This window comes from Papilio polytes, unplaced genomic scaffold (assembly GCF_000836215.1).
Source record: "Papilio polytes unplaced genomic scaffold, Ppol_1.0 DF824080.1, whole genome shotgun sequence".
Classification (NCBI taxonomy): domain Eukaryota; kingdom Metazoa; phylum Arthropoda; class Insecta; order Lepidoptera; family Papilionidae; genus Papilio; species Papilio polytes.
In genome coordinates, this window is record NW_013525124.1 from 939537 (window position 1) to 950533 (window position 10997).

A 10997-nucleotide genomic window follows, 5' to 3' on the forward strand; every position below is an offset into this window, starting at 1 on the left:
TAATATAAACACAAGTTTTGTTGTCTTAGAATTAGCTTCATAACGGTCAGACATAGTTCACAGCACACAATGCCGTGGATATACCGGCGCCTATCAAGGAGTTTGAAAAGTTGTTTTCTCCAGTATGTTAGATAAAACTACGTCAGTAGGTAATCGTATTTCACACGTTTAAAATAAACTTCACTTTATTACTAAGGTGATATATTAATTAGAAAAATTGCGTGATGAGTCTGCTAACCGAGGCCAAAATCCCCGGGAAAACCCACTTGTTCTAGAACTTTCCAAATCCGGGACAGAACGAAAATATAATTAAACTCGAAATGTCTTCGAAACTACGGTTTATAATGAACGGAATCTAATTATGTTTAATTTATTTAAGAGGTATTTGCCCCTCGTTCACAATTTTTGCATTTTATATGCGCGCGAAAAATTGTATTTACGGTTTACGCATGTGGGTATATTATATTGTAGTGTGTGTTTGTGACGAAACGGTCAGTTGTAAGGTTGTGAGCGAGGTTATGCGTTCCGAGCATAAAACTTAACACACATACATACAAAATACAAACATTATAGTATTATTTATATATTACCTCTTCATTGTATAGAGATGGTTTGAATCAACATAAATCCGGACTGTGAAAAAAATGTAATGTAAATCCGTAGTCTCCGGCACAAACCCAGACAGGCAGCCCTAGTTTTAATAACGAAGAGAAGTTACAATACGCGCCTGTGAATAGCTAGAACAATGCATAATGTGTACGCAAAGTAATAACTAGTAACCATAGCATAGAAAATTCCTCGTATTATAGTTGGAGGCCAAGTAAAAATAGCACTGAATTTATTTATCATTTACCAAAGATTTGTAACATAATTTTAAGTTTACGTACTCGGTAGATTGATGAAGTCAGACAATAAAGATTTTCGCGTCATTTTATTGGATAGATTCTTTCAATGCGATGTCTTATGAAGTGTTTTTATGCGTCATTAGTTGAAAAAATTATCTTACCTAGTATTAATAATAAGGTTACCATAAGGTCTCAAAACGCGGTTCAGTGTAATGTAGTTTTATTGATTCAGGTTTTCAAGAAAAATACATTCATACAACTAGATGTCGCTGTAATATTTTATACAATCTTTGAGTGTTGTTTAATTCAACGCATAGATGGCGTGTTACTGGTATTATGAGTTGAAATGTTAATAAAAAAAAAACATTGAGGTTATTTTATTTTACAAAATAATCAATACCAATACCAATACATTTAATTAACGTTTGATAACAATTATTATAAAATAACTTTGTCGATACCACGTTTCACGTTCATAATTTTGAAAGAATTAATATTTTATTACCGTCTTTGTTAATATATACTGTTATGTAGCATTGACCCCGTAGTTTTTACGATATTCCAACGCCATAAATTATAGCGACTGTTGCTAGGCCTACTTTTTCAAGGTTATCAGAACGAAGTCTATGAAAGCGTGTAAAAGAATGCCTAACACTACATTTATGTAGGTACTTATTTGTGCAAAGTACACATATTCATAGTAAAATAATATAATTGCACTGCGGTATTAATAAGTAAGATTAGGATTTAATAGTCATTATTGTCTCAATTAACACCCTTTTAAAACTTCTTAAAAATATAACTTTGTAAAAAGATGTTTATATATATTTTTTTTCATAACATATAGAATTGATATAATTTGTATTTAGGAACAAGTATCCGGAGTAGGTTATTGAAAAGGCATAGAAAATCTAATACAGCTGCGCTGCGCGATGCGCGATAATTTGACAACACTCCTGCCATCTGCATAAATATTGTTAAACTAATACGTAATGTTGCTTGCTTAAAATAAAAATATTTTTTTGGTAGATTATTTAAATTATCAATAATGTAGGAAAACAATTTGCAACAATTAATTTAAGACAACGCTTACTTTATTAGGTAATTTTGAGTACACCTAAGTACAAAGTACTTATACAGTATAAAAGGTCTTTGAAATTGTGTTGACTTCAAAAGAACACTTTAATAAATATCACTAGATTTGTTGAATCTTGAAAGTGTTACGATATATCAGACATTTGCTTTAAAAGCGGGGGGAGTATTTGAAATGAAATATAGAAATTAAAAATGTAGAAAACGTTTAATGAGGTTTTTATTTCATCGTTTTAATAAAAAAAAATCTGTACTTATATGCCGACGTTAATTCTTTTTACAATTAAATTAAAGGACCCATGATCATCATGGATGAAATAAAGTTGGAAGCAAAGTACGTACGAACTGTATGATATATTTATATTTTTCCTCGTTTCAGTTTTCCTAAATTTCGAGTTCCTTGCAAAAAGACTTAAAAATATAACTCTTTCATAGATTCACGGTTTTTATGTACATTTAATACTAAACAATTGATAAAATTGGAGTTGCGTTGTTTTTAACAATTTTTTTCTTTCCATAAATCTGCTTGTGTGTTTAGGAAATTGTCTTGATTTTAATTTAAGCCCTTTGTAAGCCTTGGCTTCGTCTACTCTCTATTTTGTCAAAAATTTCAATGATTAGCGATCATTCAAATTTTTACTTTGTTATGAAAGCCTTCAAATATTAACATTAGTATTGTAAAGAATGTTGATGTATAATTAGATTTATAACAGGCGCCTTTAACTGCAAAACAAGAGCATAATTATTTTGAGAAGTTCTTGGTAGGTTTTATACTTCATCAGTAGTTTTTTGGTGTTAAAACACAGCAACATTGTCAGATGTGCCGTCTCCTGTGAGCAAATCGTTCGCTCGATCTCGCTCTGTCGATCGGGTCAGCTAGTGGAGGCCATTTTATTCTTGTGAATGTAACTAAGTATTTTTGATTTTAGTTCAAAAGCAATAGTGTAAATGTGTGCCTGCATTAAGTGGCTTTTGTGACGTGTGTTTGTGCTTAAAAATAGAGGATGTACGTGTTTCAAATGAAATTGTGTTGACCTGCCCATTTTTACACGGTCGCCCAAGCAGGGATCGATTAGTGCAAGGCAGCCTCTAGTATCGAGGAATCGAGGCGTTGTAATAGTTTCTTAAGTCCGCCATGGGCAACAATGCTGCCACCGCCAACAAGAAGGTGGATGCCGCCGAAAGCGTCAAAGAGTTCCTCGACCAGGCTAAGGAAGACTTCGAAGAAAAATGGAAAAAGAACCCTACCAACACCGCCGGACTGAATGATTTCGAGCGAATCAAAACGCTCGGTACGGGTTCTTTCGGCCGCGTCATGATAGTTCAACATAAGCCCACAAAGGAATATTATGCTATGAAAATATTAGACAAACAAAAAGTAGTCAAATTGAAACAGGTCGAACATACGTTAAACGAGAAGAGAATCTTGCAGGCGATCAATTTCCCTTTCCTTGTAAGTCTTAAGTTCCATTTCAAGGACAATTCCAACCTGTATATGGTCTTGGAGTATGTTCCCGGCGGAGAGATGTTCTCCCATTTGAGGAAAGTAGGTCGCTTTTCCGAGCCCCATTCGAGATTCTACGCTGCACAAATAGTGTTAGCATTCGAATACCTACATTACCTCGACCTCATATACCGAGATCTCAAGCCTGAGAATTTGTTGATCGACTCTCAGGGCTACCTGAAAGTAACCGACTTCGGTTTCGCCAAGAGAGTCAAGGGCCGCACATGGACTTTGTGCGGAACACCCGAGTACCTCGCACCGGAAATCATTCTGTCCAAAGGCTACAACAAGGCCGTGGACTGGTGGGCGCTGGGGGTCCTTGTGTACGAGATGGCGGCAGGTTACCCGCCGTTCTTCGCCGACCAGCCCATACAGATTTACGAGAAAATTGTGTCAGGTAAGGTCCGCTTCCCTTCACACTTTGGTTCAGATCTGAAAGATCTTTTACGCAACCTTCTACAAGTAGATTTGACAAAACGATATGGCAACCTCAAGGCTGGTGTTAATGACATAAAAGGACACAAATGGTTTGCTAGCACCGACTGGATAGCTGTTTTCCAGAAGAAGATTGAAGCACCATTCATCCCTCGCTGCAAAGGGCCTGGTGATACAAGCAATTTTGATGATTACGAAGAGGAGGCACTGCGTATCTCATCAACAGAGAAATGTGCAAAAGAATTTGCTGAGTTCTGAGCTATTAGTTGGTGCCTGTATGTGGGCAGGCCCGAGAAAGAGCATTCGGTACTTGTGAATCTGTGAATGTTGTCACAGCAGTGATGTGTGCATTCTATAGCTGATGGTCTTGGGTTGTTATAGACGTTAATGCGCCCCCAAGCTGTCACTTTCACAATGGAGTGCAAACAACATGATAGTTGTACTGATTTCTGATATTTTGGTGGAGTTAATTTGCTTAGTGTCCTTTTGTTTTGATAGAAGAGTGGATAAGGGAAGGTATACCTTGTCTAAGTGATATCCCCATGATGTACCAATGGTGTAAATTACATAATTTTGTGCACACAGTTTTTAATTCAATTGTTTACAATAGCACTGATAAGCTTTGACATACATGTTTGTTTTTTTAAATCATTCAAAATTAGGCTATGTTAATTGATGATGTTTTTATTATTACTTTTAAGAACAAGATGTTTGTCAGATCGTTGTTTAGTATTGCACTATTGAATTGGTAAGCTATTTCAGTCACTTTACAGCTTTAGTGTTAAATTCAATGTAACTAAGTCCTCAAGGAATGTTCTAGTGTAGGTTTTAACTTTTTTTTTGACCTTTTGTTAATATTTTTAATTTATAAAATGTTTTGTTGAAACAATTGATATTTTATTAGGAGCCAGTAACTGTAACATGAGAGATTAATTTATTTTTTGTGTAGTCATGTTCAGTTGTGCTATTCAACCATGTTTATGATCTGTTGTAAGGATATGTTTGGTATTTAAGTTTAATTTGTATAGTTCCTTAATTAAGATGCAAGTTCATTCTGTTGATTGGCAGCATTTTTATCATCTGCTGTAACACTTATTGCTAACAACAGTTGTCAAAAAGCAATAACTTTAGATTTTTATTATATTTAAATCAGTGTTCAATATACAATTATATTAAGCACAAAGTTGATGAGAGAAATATTTTACATTTAATACATTAACAATTTATAGATATTGTCCCATATTTTATAGGAAATATTGTCATTTTAGTCAATGTTGCCAGATTTTGAATAAAAATTTCCTTTTTGTAATTATCAGGCTGGTGTTACCAATAGGTGTATAATTAGTGTATTAATTTTGGCACAGCTGATCTTGAATGTACTTTGAATGGTGAAGGTATTGCTGGTTCATCATATTGTTTTTTTTTTAGCTATTAGATGTAGGAATTTGAATCCAGGCTGTACAAATAATTATTTAGTTATTTGTAGTGAATTTTACATTGTGAAAACATTGTGTGTTTGTGGTTTAGAGTCATTAGTATGAATTTCCTAATGTTACTTAACAATTTGGTATGTATTCAGCTCATATTGCTAAAGAGAAGTACATAGCTACATTTAGAGTTCATATAACATTTAAATTGTCTAAAAAATGATTTAAATATTAGTCATATCAGAGTTACTACTTAAAATATTTATTCTAAATATGTCCATCTATGTAGGTTTAGCATTTGACCAAACGCTTTCTCTGTGTATATGGTATTTGTATCACATTAAGAGTTAATATTCTACACGCTAAGTTCTTGCTTATTTCAGTATCTTGTGGAAAATGAATAACATTTTGAGAGTTACTTTTTAATATAAAAAATTAACTTTTTTTGCGACTTAACTATATTGTTATACCGGTGCCATAGATGTTTTAGATGTCAATGTGTAAATATATCTTTAAGGTATTACTTTTTTGTTAATTTTATTACATTAATATATTTTTGCATCACAGTACTGGCCGCTATCGCTTCAAGATTGCACAGTTTGTAATTCGCTTTACGCAACTCAAACTGTTAGAATAAATTAAAATTGTCTGGATTATAAAATCTTATACTATACAAGAATATATCGTAAAGGTTAAAATTGACAGATAAATATAGTAATATATTGTAGTTGATATTAACTACTAGACAATTGTGAAATCTTTAATAGTAATAAGGAGTTTAAAGCTGTTTATTTTATCTGTGTAAAAGTGAAATTAATTTATTTCTTGAAGTTTTTTAAGTGTTTGTGCTAAAGCTATTGATATTTGGTCACAGCAAGACATTTTTAAAGCATTCATATAGAGATAAGTTTTTTTTTTTCAATAATATTGATCCATCAGACAGAAAGAGTTCATCTCATGCAAATGATTCAGATGTTACTGTTTTTATCAGATGGGTTGATATCTAATATTGTTGATTATCATTGTATATAAAATTAGAGTGAATGTGTTCCCATTAGGATTTTCAATATCAGCTTTTCGGTATGTGCAAATCTTCATTCCATTAGTGACATACTCATTTTCATGAATCTGACACTGTTATGTGAACTTAACCATTTTCAATTTAAAAATACATGTGACCTTTTGTGTAATCGAGATTCTTTTATAATCTGTGTAACTTAATGTTATAATGTTCACGATTAGATCTATTGTATCGAGTGCCTATAGCATTGGTTCAAATGTAAAAATTCAGTTGATTTCAATAATTTGTCACCATGTATTGATCTTCCATAAATTACGATGAAATTAAAAATATCGATGTAACAGTATACATGTTTGTTTGATTTTAACTACCTGATGTTTTATTCTGTTTTATAGTTATAGGTTAAGAGTGGGCGAACACCTGAAACTATTGTAAAACTGTTGTGCGATTGTCGATTGTTTCGCAGCCAACTGAACTGTTTGCACAACTAAAAATCGAGTAGTGTGCGCCTTCATATAACCTCAACAGACAACAGTTGTGATAGTTTAGTTTCAAGTGTACGCACGCTCTATCAGTTATGCCCTTTTTATACTACAGTTGGAATAAGCTATAATTTGTCCTTATTTTCATATTTTTTTTAGTACATGGTGTCAAACTAACCGCCAAAATACCAACCATTGACCATAGATATTCGCAAATACGTTATAGGCCATTAATAAACAGAGTTGACGAACAGAAAGAGTATATTTCCTCTATCTGATATTATCATATATTTACTGATATTCTAAATGCGAAAGTTAGGATTGATAGATGTTACTACGTATCTTCAAAACAGACTACAATGAAATGTATGGATGTGGAATGAGTAAATGAGTTTTTTTTTAATTCAACGCGCACAAAGTCGCAGTCAAACGCTATAGATACTAAAAAGTGGAATTATGTAAAACGAGGTAGTGTATGCCAGAAACAACATTAATATGAACAATTTCAGCTTCTGTTGGGATCTTGATTTGGAAGTCTTCGTGAAGAAAATGTTGGCAACGAAAAAATTCGCAGCACATTTGGCAGTTACGTTGGAAGGGGCGACCGGGGAGAGTTAATATGCGGCTTCCTCATAAAATGCTTGGCCAATGCTGGAATAGTTCCCCTACCGGTGAAACAATGGTTTGCATTAACTTCTCCATCTCTCAAACACAAAACTATAGGAAATCTTATTACTGTAATGAATGCAAATCATTATAATATGAAGTGTTAACTACATTTATAAGATTTTTATAGTATAAGAAAACGTGCATTTTGTTATGTGAACTTCAAAACGTGTTGAAATTGTATATCATTTACTGCATTCCAATAAGTAAATGCATAAAATATGCAGCGTAGTACCATTTTTCAGGTCAAATATTTTAACACATAGATAAAAAACACTAGTATTTTATGTCTATAAGTAAAAATTAGTTGAAACTCTATTTTAATTAGTAAATATATTTATAGTCTGTTTGCTCTGTTCAAGCGGGGAACGTAAAATATCGACGAGTCAAGGTTGGATGTGAGGTCGAATAAGTTGACGCTCACCGTCTCTTCGCTTTAATTAAGTATGCGTTTTAATATGATCTCTAAAAATAAATGAGGAATGTTCACTTAAAGTATGTCTTTCAAATCGATATTTTTAACGGCTGTGACTCAATACTTCAAGGGTTTTTAGCACATGTTGAAAATTAATTTTACAAACAGAAAACATGTTTTGGAACAAACACATATTTTTGGATTACAAATCTAGGTTACTAATGTAAAATGTACTTGGGTATTTTAATCTAAAGGTTTATAGTCATTTACAGTGTTTAGTTACTTTGTATACGAGAAAATAAATTGAAAATCCTCGGTGTGTTCCTGAAGTGAATACCACGCTAAGAATTACGGCCCTTACACAAATAAAACGGGACCCGACCTTTTTGTAAAAGGCATTTCAAGGTTATATTATAAAGAAGCCTTTACTTTTTCGTTTATATTCGGCGAATCCCTAAATTCCGAGTGTATTACACAATCCGCATAAGGCGAGCCAAAACCCGTCTTTATTCAAATGTACGTGTTTAATTCTAACGAATGTTACGTCGACTAGAACGCCCACACTTGGATTGTTTCGGCATATGTAGTCTAAACAAACTAACTAAAAATGACTAAGAATAAATACCAGCATATCTCGTGTCTAGTGTGGGTTTCCAGTGCTACAAAGGTATAAAACTTTGCCATCTCATTCAGTTGCTTGATAAAAATGTAGATAACGTCTTTGTCTAGGGATAGGTCACTAAAGTAACGGTACCAAGTAAGATGTTTCTTGTATGGATCTGGCTGTTCGGGAAAGAATGATTTTTCATACGACATTTCATTCTTCACGTTCTGCGAAAACCAAATGTAATGCTGAAAATACACCTGGAATTTACTTACCAATAAGCTCGAGGCTCGAGAAGACGTTCTTTTTTTCGTAAATTACCTTATTATTGTCCTGTTTACTTTCATTACATATTAACCATATTTTTTTGTGTATCTTATGCGGAGCTTGTTTACAATAGGCAACATTTCTTTTGTATCACAATATAAAATACACTCTAATAATTTTTGACAATTGCTCAACTATTCAGTGAGTTTTGATAAAAAGTTGAAATATTTCAAACAATGAAATTGCTCCTGGAAGTCGGGAATCTACTGCGTTGAATGCTTTTTTTCATCCAGCAAGGCAATCGTCATATGTTAAACAAATTCTTATCGTAATAGTTATATCAGAATATTATTAAATCATTGCATTTGCTATTGAGATTGTATCCATATTCATGTAATTATTAAAACAAGGAGGTGTGTTGTTTAAAATCACGCGCTTGCTCGCGCGATATCTGGCGTCGCATAGAGACTGCATAATGTTTGTTTTGTAAAATGTTCTAATAAATCACCACTTTGTGCAAATGTGCAAAGTAAATAAGCGGTATATTACGTACCCATTTGTTTCATGTTTACATACGTTGCATGTGATGTTTACGTATTGCAATATCTAAATGAATTTCCATATTGCGTTTGCATTATCTGTGAACTGAACCGTTACCAACAGTTCGTACTTTTGAAAGATTATTACAAGTTCCCTATTTAGAGAATAAACACGGTGCGTTAAAGGGAATACATTATTTGTTTTAGAAGTAAAACATCACGGTGTTAATGATGTATATTTAAAAAAAACACCCTGCTTATCTTCAAGGAGGTTTTGCAGGTTATGTTAACTTTGTGGTTATCAGTAATATTTACATGGACATGAGTATAATTTATACTCACATTAAAATAAATAAAACATACAAAATACCCAATGGTGTGGCCTTTGGGTATTTCATATAGTTTTTGGGTATTTCCAAATTCACTACAGCCATGCATAGCTGTATGGTGGGGTAGTAAAATCGTGGTAGGTTCTGAGATTTTTAAACAAAAATCAGTTTGATTTACAAAAATGTTTAGCTAAAATTTACTTCACTTTACATAGAAGTTAATCAAAATGTAGTTATTATACAGTGACATACGATAATATAAGGTATCCATTAGTTTATCCGATAACAGTGTTACGTGAGTTTGCGTGTTTCGTGGAGGCGTCTGGATCGATTTCATTCTTGAAAGTTACCTGTTGCATGTCAGTTGAACCTTATTTAGCATTTTAGTAGCAGCGGTAATAGTAGTATGGATAAGTTCTGCTTAAAAATGAACTGACAATATGTTTTCATTGATGTAAGTTTAAGGGAACCTTTTTAAAAATGCATTGAAATCAGTTTTAATAAAGATATATTTTACGTTGCGGTGTCGTTGGTAATAAAACTCAAGGAGTTGACATTTTAGGAAATGCATCACTTATTAGGAAGTTGCAGGTTCATTTTATAATTTCGTCAATCTTGTATGGAAATCCCGCAAGGTTAACGAACTATAAAATCATCATATACAGCAATAAACGAGGAGTTTAATCTATATTCTATCTATACATATAATAAAATCGCAGTGTCTGTTTGTCATATTAAAAGAAAAGATTTCGGGAAGATGATGATTCCTTTGCTGATAACTGTCTGTCAGTTTGTCTGTCCGCAAGCCGTGTTTGCTCCGAGTACCTATTCTGACTTTCGCTGACATAGACGGGCATATTATAGGCTAATTTTTATCTTAATACTGCGTGGACGAAGTCGCGGGCAGCTAGTATTTCATAAAACTTTGAAAAACTCATTCCATTCTATGTAGGTGTTATCAATGGCACGGCTCGTGTGTAAACGCGTTGAATTAAAAAAAAAACCTGTTTATAATATATTAAAACATACCTACTTCACACTTGAGAACTAAGGTTGCGCCTATAACATTTTAATAACGCAATGTAAGGCGTCGGGTGTACCAATATGGCGGACGGTCTCGCAAGCCGCGGCCTTGGCCTGAGAAAGCTAGTTACAGTCAAAGACAACGTGTGTACCCGCCGAAATATTTCTTTCATATGTTATTTGTCCGCATGTTTGTATTTTTTATATCTATACTAATATTATAAAGATTTGTATTTTTTATGTATTCGATTTACGTAAATACTACTAGGCCGATTTTAAAAAATCTTTCACCATTAGAAAGGTAATTTATCTATGAGTAACATAAGCTATATTTTCTACTATTTCTTA

The 10997-nt window shown here is 33.1% G+C and overlaps 1 protein-coding gene across 1 annotated transcript; it reads left to right on the forward strand.

Moving 5' to 3' along the window:
• The first annotated feature begins 2765 nt into the window (after positions 1-2765).
• Positions 2766-6672, forward strand: LOC106100031 (cAMP-dependent protein kinase catalytic subunit). Its single transcript, XM_013278767.1, has one exon. The coding sequence runs from the start codon at positions 3073-3075 to the stop codon at positions 4132-4134; it is 1062 nt and encodes a 353-aa protein (XP_013134221.1). The 5' UTR covers positions 2766-3072; the 3' UTR covers positions 4135-6672.
• Positions 6673-10997: the final 4325 nt, after the last annotated feature.

Excerpts from the sequence above, each read along its gene's own strand:
- LOC106100031 (XM_013278767.1), top strand. The coding sequence starts at position 3,073 with ATGGGCAACAATGCTGCCACCGCCAACAAGAAGGTGGATGCCGCCGAA.